Source organism: Elgaria multicarinata, chromosome 18, assembly GCF_023053635.1.
Source record: "Elgaria multicarinata webbii isolate HBS135686 ecotype San Diego chromosome 18, rElgMul1.1.pri, whole genome shotgun sequence".
NCBI classification, from domain to species: Eukaryota; Metazoa; Chordata; class Lepidosauria; order Squamata; family Anguidae; genus Elgaria; species Elgaria multicarinata.
Window position 1 is genome coordinate 12424975 of NC_086188.1, and position 19319 is coordinate 12444293.

At 46.4% G+C, this 19319-nt stretch overlaps 1 protein-coding gene across 1 annotated transcript in view; it reads left to right on the plus strand.

The window, feature by feature from the left end:
• Positions 1-541: 541 nt before the first annotated feature.
• SLC25A1 (solute carrier family 25 member 1) overlaps positions 542-19319 on the plus strand; it is a 42951-nt gene continuing 24173 nt past the window's right edge. Inside the window, exon 1 of the mRNA XM_063143887.1 lies at positions 542-812. Within this exon, the coding sequence (XP_062999957.1) occupies positions 695-812 (118 nt within the window). The 5' untranslated portion in view covers positions 542-694. The remainder of the gene's footprint in view (positions 813-19319) is intronic.

Genomic DNA, 19319 nt, shown 5'->3' on the forward strand with positions numbered 1-19319 from the left:
CCCTCCTTATTGTTTTATTATGATTTTATTAGAATGTAAGCCTTTGCGGCAGGGTCTTGCTATTTACTGTTTTACTCTGTACAGCACCATGTACATTGATGGTGCTAAATAAATAAATAAATAAATAATAATGTCATTAGGCCTCCTTTAGAAAAGCCCTAAAGGTCTGACTCCGTATAAGGCCATGTTCCTTTGTTTTGCAAAAAATAATATCAGAAACAGTGAGAAAAAACCCCCAAAACGCACACCCCATTTCCTATTTTATTTATTTTCATTTTGGGAAGAAACCCAGATCTTCTGCTCGGATTCCCGAGGCGGAGCTTTAGGGCCGTTCTCAGGAGGCAAAAGTTCCTCTCTCAGCCCCATTCTTCCTGCCCTGCAAGCAGCCTCTCCTGGCTTAAAAGCGCATGTCAATTACCAGGCGGTGACGCTGCGCAACGGCGGCCGCCACACCTCCAGCAGGGGCGGAGGAGGGGGGCGGCGGCGGCTGCTGCTCCTACCACCGCCCGGGCTGCTTAATATACTCCCCAGCCGAGCCGGGCATCTCCTGCCAGCGGCTGCAGGACTTTGGCCGAGCTCCGGCGGCTGCCCTTTCCCCCTCGCCTGCGGATCCTGGAATCCCTGCCGAGCCCTCGCGGGAAGTGGGGCTCGCCAACGGCACCCGGGGGTGCGCCTTTTGTGCGTCCGACCGACCATGGCTCCATCGCCGCCTCCTGCCTTCGTGAATCCCTTCCCCAGACCGCGCTGCCTGGCCGCCGCAGCTCCAGCCGGCAAAGCCAAACTTACCCATCCGGGCAAGGCGATCCTAGCAGGTAAAAATAATTAATGACATAAAATAAAACCACAGCAACAACGCCAGCAGCAGCAGCGCGCGCGCGCGCTGCCACACACACACCCCCATTCTGGATTTATTTATTTTTTAGTTTTTAATTGGGCAGTTGTTAGTGGGGGGGGGGGTTGGTGGGTTGGTTGGTTAATTGAAACAAAAACTTCTTTTGCATGCATATTTTTAAAATGCATGTTTTGCTTTTAACGCACGCTGCGATTTTTGGTTTAAATGCACGCTGCATTTTTTGTTTTTCTTTTAAATGCACGCTGCATTTTTTCTCGTTTTAAACGCATTGCATTTTTTTGTTTTGTTTTAAATGCACGCTGCCTTAGACTGGCTGACCCCCCCCTCCCTCTCCCTTTGCCAGCCCAGTTTCTTCTTTCTTCCTCTCCATCCCGGGCATTCCTTTATTGTTTGGGGTCTAGCAAAAGTTAGTAACTTCTTCGCGCTTCAAAGAGCTCGTTGGAAACGTCTCCCTATCACGCCACCTTTCAAGTTCGTGTTTTTAGTTGCCAGATCTCATTTCCTTGTTTCTTTCCCCTCCCACTTCTTCGCGCGATTCTTCCTTCTTTTTTCTTAGCGAGCCTGGGCTGGTGGAGGGAGCCGCGCAAAGATCAGGCGGTGCAGCTTTAGCCGAGCGTGTGCGTTTGCTCGGGTTTCTTTTTCCTTTTTTCTTTTGCTGTTTTGCAACCGGTAGTAGTAGATAAAACAACAAGCTACTCGGCAGCGCGGCTCCTCCCTTCCCGGGTGTGCTGCTGATGCTGAGACTTGGTTGGTGGATTGGAATCACGCTGCTTTCTGCCCAACCTTTTTTATTTTTTGGCCATTGATTGACGTGCGGGAGAGATGCTCAAGTCCCTAGTCCCTGGGGTTTTGTAGGTTCCGGTTGGCAGTTCCGCCTGAGCTATGCAAACAGTAGCTTTTCTAGTGGCAAGGCTCATGCAATCTATAATGCAAAACACTGGTCACCTAAGAGATCTGGTTACTTCACAAGAATGTCCTGTCTCTGGTCCCAGGGCTACTGGACGTGATGGCTGTGTGCGATCTCCAGTATCAGAAGCAGTAAGCCTATATACACCAGTTGCTGGGGAACATGGGTGCTGTTGTACCGAGTCCTGCTTGTGGGTTGACAGCTGTATGAACAGAGTCCTGGAGTCCATGGCCACTGTGTGGACGGAGTGCTGGACTAAATGAACCCTTGGTCTGAGGGGAGACATGATAGCACTCTTCAAATACTTAATAGGTCACACAGAGGAGGGCCAGGATCTCTTCTCGATCCTCCCAGAGTGCAGGACATGGAATAACGGGCTCAAGTTAAAGGAAGCCAGGTTCCATCTGGACATCAGGAAAAACTTCCTGACTGTTAGAGCAGTATGACAATGGAATCAGTTACCTAGGGAGGTGGAGGGCTCTCCACACTAGAGGCCTTCAAGAGGCAGCTGGACAACCACCTGTCAGGGATGCTTTAGGGTGGATTCCTGCACTGAGCAGGGGGTTGGATTCGATGGCCTTGTAGGCCCCTTCCAACTCTGCTATTCTATGATTCTGTGATCCAGCAGGGCTGTCCTTACCTTGCTTTTGGGAATCTTCCTGTTTGGTGCATTGGTTAAAATTATTGTCGGTCGATGCTGGAAAAATATTTCATGATCTATTTATTTTATGAGTTTATCTAACTGCCCTACAGCCATGCATCCAGGGCAGTTGACATACGAACGGGATCAAAATACAAATTCAGCAATAAATAACAATAAAAAGAAATAACACAGTAGCAGCTAGAAACAAGTAGAGCTTAAATGGCATAGGAGGATAAATGCCTTGGCTGAAAATCAAGCTTATTTAAAGGCTTTTTAAAGCAAGGGTGGGTAACTGGTGGCTTCCGGATGTTGGTGGACTGCAACACCCATCAGCCATAACCACTGGTGAGTCATGCTGGGAGTTGCAGAACAAAAACGTCTGGAAGGGCACAAGTGGCCCGCCGCTATTTTAAAGCAATAAATGATTTGGGACCTGTTCATTTGAAGGACCGTCTGCACCTATATGGACTTCCACGGGCCTTAAAATCAGTCTCTCAGGCCATAAGTGCAAACCCGCTGTCAAGTGCTAGACACGGGGGCCTTTTATTTATTTATTTATTTATTTTATTACATTTATATACCACCCCCCAGCCGAAGCTCTCTGGGCGGTTTACAACAATTAAATTAGGCAATTAACAATTTTGGTAGTGGCCCGGCCTCTTTAGAACTCTGTCTGGAAAGAGGTATATAAGGCCCCATCCCCACTTGTTTAGAACGTTTCAATCTGTGTTTTTATTGAAATCGCCTGCCAAGCAAACCCCGGGTATGGCAACAAACCATGGGTTAAATAAACCATGGGTTAAATAAACCACGGGTTAGCATTATGTGCAAACCAAGTCAATATCAGTCCAATATCTGCAGTAACAGATATGCTTCATTTATAGCAGCCTTCTATCTGGTGACATCCAAGTATGATGGACTGCAAGTGCCATGTGCCTGGGGATGATAGGAGTTGGAGTCCAACATGTCTAGAGGATACCAGGTTGGGGAAGGGTGTTGTATAGTTTCTTTCGCAGGATTTGTGAACAACCGCCATGGGGTATGTGAATGGGGGCAGGGGCGGTTGGCTGGAAAATGGCTTTGCGTTGCCAACTAATGCTTGCGAAGAAGTCAGGGCAGGCCATCTTGTGTGTGTTGTCGGGTATTGATAAGAGGGCCAGTGTGGATAGAAATAGCTGTGCTGATGATGTCTCCTTGCCTCTCAGTTCCAGCTTTTCAAAGCCCAGCTAAAAGTCCGGAAACACAAAAGAACGAACCTCCAAAGAATTAAAACAAACGAATTGTTGACAAACAGGGGCGAATTTTGCATCTGTGAGGGCTTGTAACTTCAAGAGAATGGGAAAACACCAAAGCTTACAAACGTATTTGTATGTGGGAGTTTGAAATGTTTGTTTCAGTGGGCGTACATGGTAGTGGCAGCAGAAATCAGCCATGCTTTCATCAGCATCGTGCGGTGGAGAGCAGCCATTTTAATTTCCCCACAGGGCCCGCCATTTTAACTTCCCACAGTGCCCCGAAGCGACACGACATCAGGTGCATTAAATTAAACTGAGGCATTAAAATTGTGACTTCCCAGCTGTCTGGAGCTGATCAGAACACGACGGGAGAGAAATAATTTTAAGCAGGGACACAGAGCAGATTTTGGGTACCCCAAGCTGATGCTGGACCTGTTTCCAGGTACGACCCATTGGGCTCTGGGAAAACACCCGAGCTGTGTCATGAAAACACAACACAGGGTGAAGGTTTTATTCAATGAACTTTCTGAGGGGTGGCCCCTTAAAATTGGGACCTTGTTAAACCGTAATAAAAATAGCCAGGTGGTACATCGAGTCAGACTAGGTATTTTAGAACAAGCGAGATGTCAGTCCTCGCAAAATGGCCAGCTTCTGCATCTTCAAGGGTGCCATCCTATGCAAGTTTAAACAGAACAAAGGCCTGGAATTCCCAGCATTCCCCAGCTGGGAATTGTAGGCCTTTTTTCTGTCTAAGTGTCCAGAGGATGCACCTTAAATTAACTAACTTGAGCCATTGAGCCAGGGGTGCAGAACCTCTTTCAGTCGGAAATTCATATTTAGTTTCAGAGAAGTTCTTGGGGGAGGAATTCCAGCAGTGGGTGGGGCTAAAGGCAGAGGGGTGGAGCCCAAAAAACCCAAAACTATTTTAGCGTGAGTAATTAAGCCTTAGGAGAAGCAGTTCAAGTTTTCAGAATTGGGGGGGGGGGGGAAATTACGCAAAACTCAGGAAGCCACCAAAGGATTTAGAGGTGGATGGAAAAGCAGGAACCACCTGGTGATGTGTGGAAGGGGCGTGGCCGTCTGGGGAGAGTTTGCCCCAGACCAGGGCCAGCCCAAGACGTTCTGCTGTCTGAGGCCAAGGACAAGATGGCACCCCCTCCCATTCCGTGTACAAAATCTGCCTTGATAGGCAGATGAATCTTGTCTTCGCTAATAATGGGGCAATATTTTCCACTGAACCCGAAGGCGGCAGGCTAATTTCAGTGCCACTGAGTAGGCCGCAAGGCACGCCGCTCTCTCCTTGAACACCTTGCTGCCGCCTCCCAGCATCTGCCGCCTGAAGCAACTGCCTCACCCTGCCTAAGGGTAGGGCCGGCCCGACTCCACCCCTGAATAGATACGTTGGTCGCACGTACTTCTGAATTTGGTTTTGTGGCTGAGCGTATCCAGTGCTGCAATTACAGAGCAAGAAATAGGGGCCCGTAATGAGATCCCTAACTGCTAACCCACCCTCAATTTTAGCAGGCATTTACTTATTTATTTATTTTAAAAGCTGTCCTGCTTATTTCCCTGAGAGGGAACATTCAGGGTGGCGATCAGACAAAATCGACAATATTTAAAGCTCTCTTGAGGGCCCAGATTAATAAACAGTAAAAGTCATAACAGTTCTTAAGAACAGCAATTGACCATAAGAGTGAAAAATACCCTTGGCCCAAAGCAGTATTTAAGGGCTCAACCCTATGCATGTTCAGACAGAAAAGAGTCCTGCAACACCCTGCATTCACCAGCCATCATATTTCCGTCTGCATATGCCTAGGATTGCACCCTGAACCCTTGTAATTTGAACACGGACCGCATTTCCCCCGTAATTATATGGTGTGGACTTTGCCACCAGAGCACGGATTTCTTCGTTCGTGACAGGAGAGGCAAAGCAAACAAACCGACAATTTTGTTTTTTTAAAAGCTTGAAGAACGTTAAGCCTTTCTGATGAATGTCGATGTATTAATGTCAAATTCGGTCTTTTCATATAGGATGTTTTGGGGGTTAAAACCAGGGCCATTTATAACTTGGGATGTGGTGGGGGTAGGGTGGAGAAAAGGTATTTATATATGTAATATATATTTATGTTAGAAACTCCCACCCTACTCCGGGGTTTTAGGTACGAAACTTTCCTGCCCTATCTGGAGATGTCGGAAAACGAACCCAGGACTTTCTGTATGCAAAGCAGGTGTTCTGAACTGAGAGCCGTGCCCTAAATTGCCCCAAATTCAATGCCCGAAATTGTTGGGGTGTCATTTTAGCATGTACAGGTATGAACAAGATGTTAAGAACGTAAGAACCTAACAAGGGCCCTGCTGGATCAGACCGAGGGTCCATCTAGTCCAGCACTCTGTTCACACAGTGGCCAACCAGCTGTTGGCCAGGGACCAACAAAGCAGGACACGGTGCAACAGTACCCTCCCGTCCATGTTCCCCAGCAACTGGTGTTGCAGTGCGAAGTGCTGATGTTCAGGTTCCTAGCCATTCATTCTATTCCCCCCCTCCAATTGTCAGCCAGTGTTCCATGCTCTGTATGCTCAATTGTCACGGAGCTGTTTTGGGGGTGGGGAGTGTCCCCCCCGCCACTCCATTTAGGACTTTGCTCCAACGATGTGTGTGTGTATGTGTTAGTTTGCAAACCTTCATAGAACCATAGAATAGCAGAGTTGGAAGGGGCCTACAAGGCCATTGAGTCCAACCCCCTGCTCAATGCAGGAATCCACCCTAAAGCATCCCTGACAGATGCTTGTCCAGCTGCCTCTTGAAGGCCTCTAGTGTGGGAGAGCCCACAACCTCCCTAGGTAACTGGTTCCATTGTCGTACTGCAATAAAAGTCAGGATGTTTTTCCTGATGTCCAGCCGGAATCTGACTCCCTGTAACTTGAGCCCATTATTCCGTGTCCTGCATTCTGGGATGATCGAGAAGAGATCCTGGCCCTCCTCTGTGTGACAACCTTTTAAGTATTTGAAGAGTGCTATCATGACTCCCCTCAATCGTCTCTCCTCCACGCTAAACATGCCCATTTCTTTCAGCCTCTCCTCATAGGGCTTTGTTTCCAGACCCCTGATCATCCTGGTTGCCCTCCTTTGAACACGCTCCAGCTTGTCTGCGTCCTTCTTGAATTGTGGAGCCCAGAACTGGACGCAATACTCTAGATGAGGCCTACCCAGGTCTGAATAGAGAGGAACCAGTACCTCACGTGATTTGGAAGCTATACTTCTATTAATGCAGCCCAAAATAGCATTTTCCTTTCTTGCAGCCATATCTCACTGTTGGCTCATGTTCTACAAGAATTCCAAGATCTTTCTCGTTTGTAGTATTGTGGAAAATCCTTGTGGATTTCCCCACAGCCTGCCAGTACCTGTGTACGTGTGTTGTGCTATTTTAGCTACGTAAGCAGCGCCCCACGCACCTTGAACGTCAGAAATAGAAGGAATGATGTTAAAACTCATTTAGTAAGGCACATGGGTTCTACTACTACTGAATGATGGTCTTTCCACACGTGGCAGCGCTGGGGTGGGCAAACAATTAGGGCTAGAATGATGTTTCTTTTAATGCGGTATCCGAGATCTGTAAGAGAAGAAGGATGCACAGCGAGCCATGGAGAGTTTCGTTGCAAAATGCATAGGACCCCAGTGCATTGCCCTTTTCTGTCTAGGGATGCTGAGGTGGGAGGTGAAACACCTGAACCCCAAATACCTTTGTCATTCTAGTGATGCACTAATGACTAATCTAAATCTTGCGTTGTTAAAGGCAGAAAACCCATTTGTTGGTAGATTGCAGAAAAGAAATCCTGCGATTTACAGGATTGCAGCTATAATTAAAGGCTCTCCCCCCCCCCCCCCCGCCCCTAGGATGCCTTTGGGAACTGACTTCTAAAGGCAACGCCGCAAAATATGTGTTGAAAAATGTACTTCTTGCATCAGTTGGAAACAGCTACTGGTCTCTCCTGAATGGTTTTTATGTTTTTTTGTTTTTTTACTTTTGACCTGTCTCTTTCTGGACGTGCAGTTTCTCCGTTTGTTGTTGTTGCTGGAAGAACTCTGTACGTAACCGTTGACCTCTTGCTGTCTATCACTGTATGTTAGTATCAATCTGGAGAGAGAAGGGAAAAAAACCCTCTCTCTTTGTACCTCTGTGCCCTTGTCAGAACAAAACTATGGGGTGGCAGAGAAGAGTGGGAATTCGATTTCAAAGACAGGCTTGCAATCAGCTCCCGGAGTTTGATTTGTTGGCTTCAATACAGGAGACGTTTGCAAAGATAAAACGGCAGAAAAGCGACAGACTAAAAATCTGATAGCAATTTAAAGATGTGTTGATGTTTTGCCGAAATGAGCCCTGTCGTATCGGGAAATCCTCAGAAAGCCTCCCTGAATGATCTGCTAATTTACATTTATGTCCTACTTTTCCTCCAAGGAGCTAATTTTTTTAAAAAAACAACCCAGCGAGGTAGGTCAGACTGGGAGAAAGTGCCTGGCTCAGAGTCACACACTGAGCTTCATGGCTAGGCAGGGATTTGAAACTGGGGCTCCCCAATCTAGTCTGATGCACTAACCACTAGGCTACACTGACTCTCTTATAAGCTGGGTCATCCAATTCTGCTTGCAGGAGCTGCTACCACCACAAGTACGTTTTACAGATATAGAAGGCTGCAGTAGGCTAACCTGTTGCCTTCCAGATGTATTGGACTAAGCTCCCAGCATCCTTGACCATTGGCCTAGCTGAGTGGGGCTGATGGGACTTGAAGTCCAAAATATACAGGGGGCAGGTTGTGGAAGTCTGCCTGCCTTCTTACCTGGGAGTAAGCCCCATTGAACTCAGTGAACTTACTTCTGAGTAGACATGTATAGGATTGCACTTTGTAATGATTCTGGTTTCTTAAGCTTTGGGGGTAATATTTGAATAGAGGCAATTTGGCTAGGGTGTGTGTGGAAACAGCTCTTTTCATTCTGATTTCCTTCCACAAATTAGAATATTTATTCTCCTTAATTTGGAATTGTTTCAACCTTCCCAACGATGAATATTCTTGTATTTATGGATGTTAGCTTTGCGATGGTGAAAAAGATATAAAAGCACTTGTGTTTGGCAAGCGAATAACTTGCTAGTGCTTTAAAACGTACCAACAATTTATTTATTATTTATTAATTTATTTTATTTATTAATTACATTTCTATACCACCCAATAGCCAGAGCTCTCTGGGCGGTTCACAAAAATTAATCTGAAAATCTTTGAAATTTCACTGAATTTTGAATTTACCTGAAACCATCTGGTGACTACAATGATGGGAAATGTAGTGTCACACATTTGGCAGGCACCAATTTGGTGAACACTGAGCTAAACAAACCATTCTTCATTTGTTTAGTTGTAGCAAAACCCTTTTGCTTATCCAGATATTTTAATTATTTGTTTCTGTCTCTTGTCTTTGCTCCCATCCTCTGTACTTTTTTAATCATAGTGATGTGGTTTTGGTGGGGTTTTTTTTATTGTACCGTGCATTATTTAATCATATTACATGGCCCCAGTATCTGCAAGGATCCAGGGTAGTTTAAATAGGGTGACCATATGAAAAGGAGGACAGGGCTCCTGTATCTTTAACAGTTGTATTGAAAAGGGAATTTCTGCAGGTGTCATTTGTATATATGGGGAACCTGGTGAAATTCCCTCTTCATCACAGCAGTTAAAGCTGCAGGTGCCCTGCCCTCTTTTAAATCCGGTCACTCTAGTATAGCTGCAGTACAGCTCCTGCAGCTTTAACTGTTGTGATGAAGAGGAAATTTCACAATGTGTGACATGCATACAAAGGACCCCTGCTGAAATTCCCTTTTCTATGCAACTGTTAAAGATACAGGAGCCCTGTCCTCCTTTTCATATGGTCACCCTACTTGACCCCCACCCCCATCCCCGGTTTGTTTTTATTTCCCGTCCTCAGAATTAATCACGGGGTGGGTGGCGAGTAGGGTGACCATATGAAAAGGAGGACAGGGCTCCTGTATCTTTAACACTTGTATTGAAAAGGGAATTTCAGCAGGTGGCATTTGTATATATGGAGAACCTGGTGAAATTTCCTCTTCATCACAACAGTTAAAGCTGCAGGAGCCCTGCCCTCTTTTGTATCTGGTCACTCTAGTATAGCTCTTGCAGCTTTAACTGTGGTGATGAAGAGGGAATTTTACCAGGTTCTCCATATATACAAATGACACCTGCTGAAATTCCCTTTTCTATGCAACTGTTAAAGATCCAGGAGCCCTGTCCTCCTTTTCATAGGGCCACCCTAAGTTTAAAGATACTTTATAAACAATAAAAAATAAAATGGGCCAGAGGTGCATATACTGCCTGTAACAAAAATAAATAAAAGAAAAATTGCAGGTTCAACATTGCCAAGTTTATTTTAACGCGAATCTCATGCTGTTGAACGAACCTGTGTTGGGGGAAAAATGGGCCTCCCATTTGCGTAAAGAAGCTTGCGCAGATCTGTAAGCAGAGGGTGGGGGGAGTAAAAATGCCATTCTTCCAGGGCTTAATTGCATTAAACAAACGGATCTGCCAAGAAAAGAAATGAGCGGTGTTCCTGCCAACAGGGATCCATCAATCCTTTTGGCTCAGGGGGTACCTTCATTTATTAAAGATGCTTCTGGATAGGTTTTTTAATGTACATGGCGTGTTTCGTTTTGTTCTTAAATGATTTAAAATAAAAAAAGCAACAACACAGTTGTCTTTCAGGTGTCACACAAACGGGGGTTCTTGTTCGGTTTTGCATTATTTTCCGGTTTCTCTATGAACGTAGAAACCTCAGAAGCTGCCTTGTGCTAAGTCGGACCAGTCCGTGGGTCTGTCTGGCTCCACACCAGCCTTTCCCAACTTGGCTCGCTGTAGATGTGGCAAACTACAACTCCCATCATCCTCATTCGGCTGGGAGGTGATGGGGGTTGTAGTCCAACATATCTGGCATACAAGGCTGGTCTACTTTGACAGGCAGCGGCTCGCCAGGGATGCAAGCAAGACCCTTTTTCGGCTTTTTAAAAAAAATCTATTTTAACGAGTTTTTATTCTGTTTTTATTTTATTTTATCTTGTGCACCGCTCTGAAATTTTGAACGGGGGGTGGTATATAAATATTGTAAATAAATAAAATAAATACTTGGAGAGTCGGGCATCGAACTTGGGACATACAGCGATTATAGGCTGGGAACACACAGCCCTTGGGCCAAAACCGCCCTGTAGGTAGTCACTTTTTTCTCTGCCAGCCACCTGCGTCTAAGGCAGGATCTACATTACTGCTTTAAAACAGTTTATAACGGTAGAGACAATTGTTGGCGCCCAGGACACGCTCCATATAGAGTTCTCAAACCGTTTTCAAAGTGTCATATCCTGCTTGGTGTAGATCTGGCCTAGCTCCGGCTTATAGGATGTCCTTTATTTAGCCCAAGGCCACATTACTTTTCATAGATGCTGCTGGAGCTGCATTCCAGTGGTGGGCGGGGCCAAAGGCAAGGGGGTTGGGCCAACCCTCCCCCAGGTACCAGCCTATTGTAGCTTAGACTCGTACTGTCAGTCACTGTCACTCACTTTCATCCTTTTAGAATTGGGGGAAAACTGCACATGCGCTGGGAAAACACAAAATGATTGGTAGTTGGGTGAAAGGGGTGTGTGGCCTGGAGAGGGGGCGTGGCCAAGGGAGGGGGCATGGCCAAGGGAAGGGGCGTGGCTTCTTGGATAACCCTAGAAGGGCTAAATTTGACCTCCGTACCTCAGTTTCTGCACTCTTGCTAGTGATGAAAAATAACCTGTGTGGATTTGTTAACCAAACTTCTAACGTCTTGGTTCAACAAGGAGAGGAAAGTTGGAGGGATGATTGCTTCCTGGTACCTGTTCTTAGGGTCAGCCCCGTCCCCTTCTTTCTTTTAAGCAGACATGGTCAGGAATTCATCTGGAATGATCGGAACGGGCTCAAGTTAAAGGAAGCCAGATTCCAGCTGGACATCAGGAAAAACTTCCTGACTGTTAGAGCAGTACGACAATGGAATCAGTTACCTAAGGAGGTTGTGGGCTCTCCCACACTAGAGGCCTTCAAGAGGCAGCTGGACAACCCTCTGTCAGGGATGCTTTAGGGTGGATTCCTGCATTGAGCAGGGGGTTGGACTCCATGGCCTTGTAGGCCCCTTCCAACTCCGCTATTCTATGATTCTATGATTCCTTCTCCTTTGCCTAGCCGTATCTCAGAGAGATAGGAGCCATGCCACTTTCTCTTTTACTGGCCTCTCCCTGGCAGGCTCTGTATTCCAGATGCGTGCGCACGCACGCTTTGGGACAAGCCATCATCCACCTTTCTCCGACAGCTGGCTGACGTTACAAGCGTCCACCTTTCATTTTTCTCTTGGAAGGTTTTGCGCTGTGAATATAAAAAAGGCTCTTCATTTTCCGCACCCGGGGGAACCAGCCCAGCGATAGGATGCCTGTCTTTCAAGCGAAACATCCCCGTTTCAATTCCTGGCATCTCCAAGTAAGCCTGGAGAAAATTCTTGACCGAAAACCCGAAGAGCAAGCTCTTAAGCCGTAGAGACAATGCTGAACTTGGCGCACCAAAGTTCTCTTTCTCTTGCTCCCCCCCTGGTCTCCCCAAGAACTTGGCTTCTTGACTCCCTCAGCCTGGACTTGCAGATATAAATGGATCTTTGGTCCATTTATAATGCAGTCTGGTGTGTCAAGCAAGAAGCAAAATTCCTGCGCACAAAGACTCAATTCACGTGCGTGTGTGTGTGTGTACGGGGCGTAAGGAGGCAAGACGCTTTTCCGGCAATGCTAGATCTGGATTGGGCTGCTTGAAGCCTTCTGGATGTTGCTGGACTTATGATTGTTATTATTATTAATTTATTTATTACATTTCTAGACTGCCCCATAGCTGAAGCTCTCAGAGCTGTTTACATAAGATTAAAACCACAAAAACATACATCTAAAAACAACTGTTAACAGCTATAAGCTGTCAGCCCAATCTAAAAACAGATTGGGATTGTTTAAGATCATCACCGATTGCTAAATGCCTGGGGAAGGAGAAAAGTCTTGACTTAATGATGGTGGGGAAAACCTGTGTATATGTGCACGCACAAACACCTGCACACATTAGGTCTGTTCAGACGACACACTAACGCACCGGGGATTGCTCAGAAATGCAATCCACAGTGGCTTGGTTCAGACAAACACACTAAATCATGCTGCTTAACCACAAAATGGTTAAGGGAATGCATGCATTCCCTTAACCATTTTGTAGTGAAGCAGCATGGTTTAGCGTGTTGTCTGAACTAGGCAAGTGGATTAGCATGTCGTGTGGCGGTTGTTCCCACGCACCCACATGATGGGTGAGCTCCCCATGCCCCTGACCCACCTTCTGCAGCAAGGTTCATAGAATCATAGAATCATAGAATAGCAGAGTTGGAAGGGGCCTACAAGGCCATCGAGTCCAACCCCCTGCTCAATGCAGGAATCCACCCTAAAGCATCCCTGACAGATGCTTGTCCAGCTGCCTCTTGAAGGCCTCTAGTGTGGGAGAGCCCACAACCTCCCTAGGTCACTGGTTCCATTGTCGTACTGCTCTAACAGTCAGGAAGTTTTTCCTGATGTCCAGCTGGAATCTGGCTTCCTTTAACTTGAGCCCGTTATTCCGTGTCCTGCACTCTGGGAAGATCGAGAAGAGATCCTGGCCCTCCTCTGTGTGACAACCTTTTAAGTATTGGAAGAGTGCTCTCATGTCTCCCCTCAATCTTCTCTTCTCCAGGCTAAACATGCCCAGTTCTTAGATTAGATGAACTTGAACTCACATCCGCCCTAGCCACATAGCCAGTGGTAAGGGACCACAGGAGTTGCAGTTCAACAACATCTGGAGAGCCAGATGTTGCCCATCCCTCTGCTAGAACGTATATGTTGTTTATTCGTTCAGTTGCTTCCGACTCTTCGTGACTTCATGGACCAGCCCACGCCAGAGCTTTCTGTCGGCTGTCGCCACCCCCAGCTCCCCCAAGGTCAAGTCTGTCACCTCCAGAATATCATCCCTCCATCTTGCCCTTGGTCGGCCCCTCTTCCTTTTGCCTTCCACTTTCCCTAGCATCAGCCTCTTCTCCAGGGTGTCCTGTCTTCTCATTATGTGGCCAAATGGGCTGCGGCACCCTTCACATGCGCGTGGCTTTTAAAAGTCAATTGCAAGCAGAAAGGAGGTGGGGGTGCAGATTGGAATCCTGGGATTTGGGTGGGATTTAATCTCCCCTTCCATCTGCTTCCCCTAGTTTGGAGGTGTTTAAGAAAAGTTTGAAAACCTTCTCTTTCTGAATAGAGGGATTGGTTGGTTGTTCCTGAGATAAAGCCTGCCACCACATTTTATAAGGGATTTTAAGGTTTAATTGTTACATTCTTTTAACTTCAGTTAAAGTCTTTTATTAGAATTATCGTACATGTTCCGTTTTTGTAAACTCTGGACCTATTTTATCTCATGGACAGCACTTTGTTAGAAAGCACTATATAAATTATTATTATTATTGCTGTGGACCTAATCCAGATCAGGGTTCCTATACCTGCCATTTGCAGTAGGTGGGAAACAGCACCCAATGTAAACAGGTACAGGGGCCCTGATCAGAACTGCAGTGGTAGTGATGGGAAAGGCGTAAATCCTCCCCTTTCCCTCACACCAGGGTACCAATCTGAATTAGTCCCCCCCCCCCGCCTCCACCGTTCTCTTTTCCAGGGCAGAAGCCACCCAAAGGCAATAAAATGCATAAAAAGTATTGAGTTTGGTGCTTAGTGAGCAATTGAATAGAAGGCTACGTCCACACCTTTTCCTTTATATCTCCACAAGCCTTGAAGTTATAAATCAGAATATCTCCCCCACCCACCCCCATGAAATCAAACTGCAAAAAAATGCATTAGGAGCAGGACAAGGTATATTTTGGAATTTCAGCCACTCTAGCCAAAAAAAATTGCCGTCACTTTATTATGCCTGAAATCCTAGAAAACACCTTGTCATGCTTCTAATGCAATTTGTGTGTGTGTGCATGATAGAGGGGAGGCCACCAAAGCAGAAATACTTGAAATACGAGCCAATTCCTGTAAAATAAGGGACAAGAACAATTGCTTCACTCTGTTTCAGCCTCTCCGGGGTTATCGGCGTCTTTTTGTTGACTCATTGTATTTGCTGGCCTGGCGATGTAATATGTACAGAGAGGCCCATGTTTAATATTTGCGTTTGTGTTCTGGGCAGGAGGCTCTTTTATCTTCTGACTGTAATGTCCCGAGAGGTCCCAAGCGGTCATCGTGCGGACCCGCCAGCAAGGAGGAAAAAAATCAGTCTAACTCTCCTCGATCGAACGTTTCTGTTCTGTAAATAAAATTCTTCTGTCTGATTTCGAACAAAGGCAGGTCTTTCTCCCTCTTCTCTTTTGAGTTTCTGATGTGTAGCAGCCTTGCACCGTTTTGTTTGGAAGCCTTGATCTATACCGGGGTGTGTGTGTGTGTGTGTGTATACACACTGTTCTAGCCCTGGGGGCTGGATTGGGACACCACCCGGGGGCCAGATGACATCAGGAGATGAACCCCTCCCTCCGGGGGGCCAATGATAAATCAATCAAACCGATAATAAAACACATTTAAAAGTATTGTTTTTAAAAGCAGCAAACAAACAAAAAATCAGCTTTTTTAAAAATAAGCAGCTAAAAACAGGAAGAGGATGGTTTTATTTATTTATGAAAACATTTGTATCCTGCCCTGTATCATCGGGATCTCAGGGCAGTGTCAGGGATGCTTTAGGGTGGATTCCTGCATTGAGCAGGGGGTTGGACTCGATGGCCTTGTAGGACCCTTCCAACTCTGCTATTCTATGATTCTATGATTCTATGATAAAATCAAACAGCATAAAACAAACACTGGGTTTTAAAACACAGTGTTCCAACGCAAATCTTCTATTGCCTTGTGCTCTTCCTCTGGGTGGCTATATGGTTTAGGTGATGTGGAAGACAGCAGAGCGGTGACAGCAACTCAGGACATGATGGCTAGAGATCTGAAGCCCCCCTCCCAAAAATATTATTATTATTATTATTATTATTATTATTGTTATTATTATTATTAATAATAACAACAATGGAGGGGAAGAACCCAGATTTTTTTAAAAAAAAAAAATCCCCCAAGGATTTTTTTGGAAACTTTAAAAAACGATCCCCCTCGTTTTCCTGCAGTTTCCCCAATGTTTCTTTCTTCACAATCCTGACATTCATTTTGCAACCCGTGAAAATGCGAACAGGGCGCAACCGCCTTCTGGTTCCGGCCCTGGCCTGAGCTCTCTCGGACGGTGTTTTCCCGACTCTGCCGCGCTGCTGAAACCGCCGAGAAGTTTCCTGGCCCATTTGGCGAGGACTTTGACCTGCGGACTCTGCTCTTGCAACATGGTGAAGCCCTCGGCTGCAGCCCACGCGCACGCCCTCCCCGTTTTTCCGTCACTGGGGCAGGAGATGAGTGACGCCGGGACTCTGTGTGCTTGATCTTTGGCCGGAGCCAAAGGAATGTGTCCCTTGCTGAAGGTCGCCGGCCGTTCTGTCTCCGAAGCGTTGACAAATGCCGCCCAGAGAGCGAGGAAGATTCCCCTTTCCCCTACAAGGCTCATCGGAGGCCTCTCCCCCTATTCAAAGCTAGTGGTGGGTTTCCGCTTAGCTTCCCACTGGCCTGGTTGGATCTGCTCCCGTGCCGCTGCAACGCCGTTTTCTTCTAGCCCAGCCGTTGCGCGGCCTTTCAGAAAGGAGTCAGCTCATTGGCCTGTTATTAAAAGTCCCCTGTGTTGAAGTTGCCGGGCTTCAGATGTAGGATTTCTGCAGCTTTCCCCCAACCTGGTGCCCTCCAAGTGCGTTGGACTACATGTTGGGAATTGTAGTCTAACACATCTGGTCTCCGCTTTTGGAGGCCTCTTGGGGAAGACGTGCCCAGTCTACCTTCTCACTGCCATCGTCGCCAGCTGCTCTTGCTCCTCCTCCTCTTCCGCATGATTGGTACAATTTGCTTGCTTGGCGGGCAGAGAGCCAATGGCATCCACTGCTCCTCCGTCCCAGCACTGCCATTGTCTGGGACAGAGCGCGAGGCAGATGAACAAGCAGGTTGCAGTGGTGAAGAAGAGGCGCAACTCCAGTGTGCCCCTGCTATGGTGTGGGCCGTTGACAGGTGCCCAACCGTACCTGCCCTAGACCCCGGGTAAAGGCTGGATTGCCCTCTTATTCTGCATCTTTCTCCAACCCACCGAATGTGGTTCAGGGGAGACCGATTTGTGCTTCCTGACTTTCTTTCCGGGATCTCTCGATTTCGAAGGCAGTTACTGCCTTGGGATTTATCTTCTTACCTCTTTCCCAACCCAGGTTCAAAACAAACACAAGGCACGAGCCAGGTTGGGTGGGCTGTATGTGAAAGGACGGCTGCAATCTTAAAAACACGTGCCCCGTCTTTCATTCGAGGCAGATAGTGAACTGCATTGGTCTTGCATTTTGTTTCCCCTATTTGCACTTGAAATGTGGAATTGTGTACTGAATGTGTACACCACATTTCATTCTAATGTCTCGGCGTTCAAGAGGATTAAGCTCATGGGGTGACCAGAAAGCAGGGGTACCCTGATTCCCCCTGCATCAGGGTGCCCCTGTCCCTACCCCCAGATGCCTACTCATCCTCTAACCTATTTCTAGAGAAAGTGAAGAGATGAGCAGAGCTTTCTATTTTCTTCAAAACAATTTTTTTCCAAAAATTCCTGCAACCGGCTGATTTTTGTGACCTGCAAAAAAGTGCAAATTCGGCATATATTTATTGCTAATAATGCACATTTCTGTTAGTTATGGGGAGTACCAAGGAACTGTGCAGGACATTAAAGTCCCCTCCCGTTAAATTTTGTGCCATGCCACAGTTCAAAGTGCTGACTCAAGTTGAAATAGTGGTAGCAGGATACTGCCCACTTCCATTAAATAGTATGAAAAAGGGGTTACACTCACTTTCTTTTAATTCTGTTTTCTGACTCAGAGCAATGATTTTTGTGAGAAATCTGTAGTTAAGTTTTTGTTGATCCCGTTTTTAAGCATCTCTTATTAAAAGGGTATTTTGGGTGTGTGTGTGTGTGTGTGTGTAAATTTTTAGCTCGCTTGCCAGCATATTTCACTCGCACTCAGCTGCACCATAGGTTATGTAGTATTGAGGGTGATTTTAGTCCTCAAACATGATGGACTGAATGCACTTGCTAAGTGATTACACAGTAGATCTTTTGAAAACGATGTGGGTTTTAAGAAACCTCCCTGCTGTTTTGGAACACACTTTTGCATTTTAATGGACCTCTTGACTTCAATATTGTATTAGGCGGAATTCAACAGCAGCATTTTGAAGGACTTGAACTCCTAGCTAAATGCCTCTTGAGCGTGATTTGCAATTTCATAAGCTAATTGCAAGGCGTCCTTAGGTGGGGTGATGGTAAAATGAGATTATGACTGTGTTTTTATGTGATTAGCAATCAGGTTTTTTCTCTCTCTCTCCACCCCCCCCCCCTTTCCTTGCCTTCTTGTGTCTCAGCCAAGTCATTGGGAAAGGCTCTTGGCAAGGAACAGCTCCTGCAAAAAGAAATTGGAAAAAGCTAAGAGATCCTTGGGGCAGATTTTGGAATACTAGTCTTTTTATACAAGGCAGAGGTTCCATTACCTTTGCACACAGCACATAGGTAACGATGGAATCTGGTCCTTCAAGAAAGCCACCAACTGAGACAGGTTGAAAAGGGGATTGGACAAATCAAGAAAGCCCCTAATTTAGACAGATTAAAAAGGGGATTGGATAAACCAATGGGGGCTGATCTGGCGCTGATTTACCAGGAAAGTTTTTTACAGAAGAGTTTTTACACGGAACCCATACCCCAAGCTCCTGAGAGCACCGGCGTTTCTTTGTCATTTCAAACAAAACCCCAAGTTCCTAGCCCTCAATTCATTTTTAAGAATTGAGTGTGAAATCTCTGCTGCAGCTGGGCATTTCCCCAGCACTGGCTTGATCAAATCCATGCATGGGCTAAACTGTGCGCTTTGCCAGCAGGTACTGGATTGCCAAATCAAGCAGTTCAGAGAAACTGCCTCTCTTTCCTTTCTTTTTTTATTTACTGGTGGGTATGGGTGCCATAAGAGCCTCGTGTGGCGCAGAGCGGTAAAGCAGCAGTTTCTGCAGCCGAAACTCTCCCCACTGCCTGAGTTCGATCCCAGCAGAAGCTGGTTTCAGGCAGCCGGCTTGGGTCGACTCAGCCTTCCATCCTCCCAAGGTTGGTAAAATGAGTACCCAGCTAGCTGGGGGAAAGGGAATAACGGCCAGGGAAGGCAACGGCAAACCACCCCGCTCTAAGGCCTGCCAAGAAAACATCAGCGAATGCTGGCATCCCTCCAAGAGTCAGCAATGACTCAGTGCTTGCACGAGAGGTTCCTTTCCTTTTTCGATGGGTGCCATATTGTTCTCGCAGGCCTCTTCTTTGGGCAGGCTGCCCATCTGAATGGGAGGGTTTTGCATCAAGCCCTATACAATCTCTTGCCTGAAGGAAGAGACAGAATTTCATCTACCAAGAACTCTCTGCCCTATGCAGCAGCGATTTAAGTAAGCAATTTTCCTTTTGGAG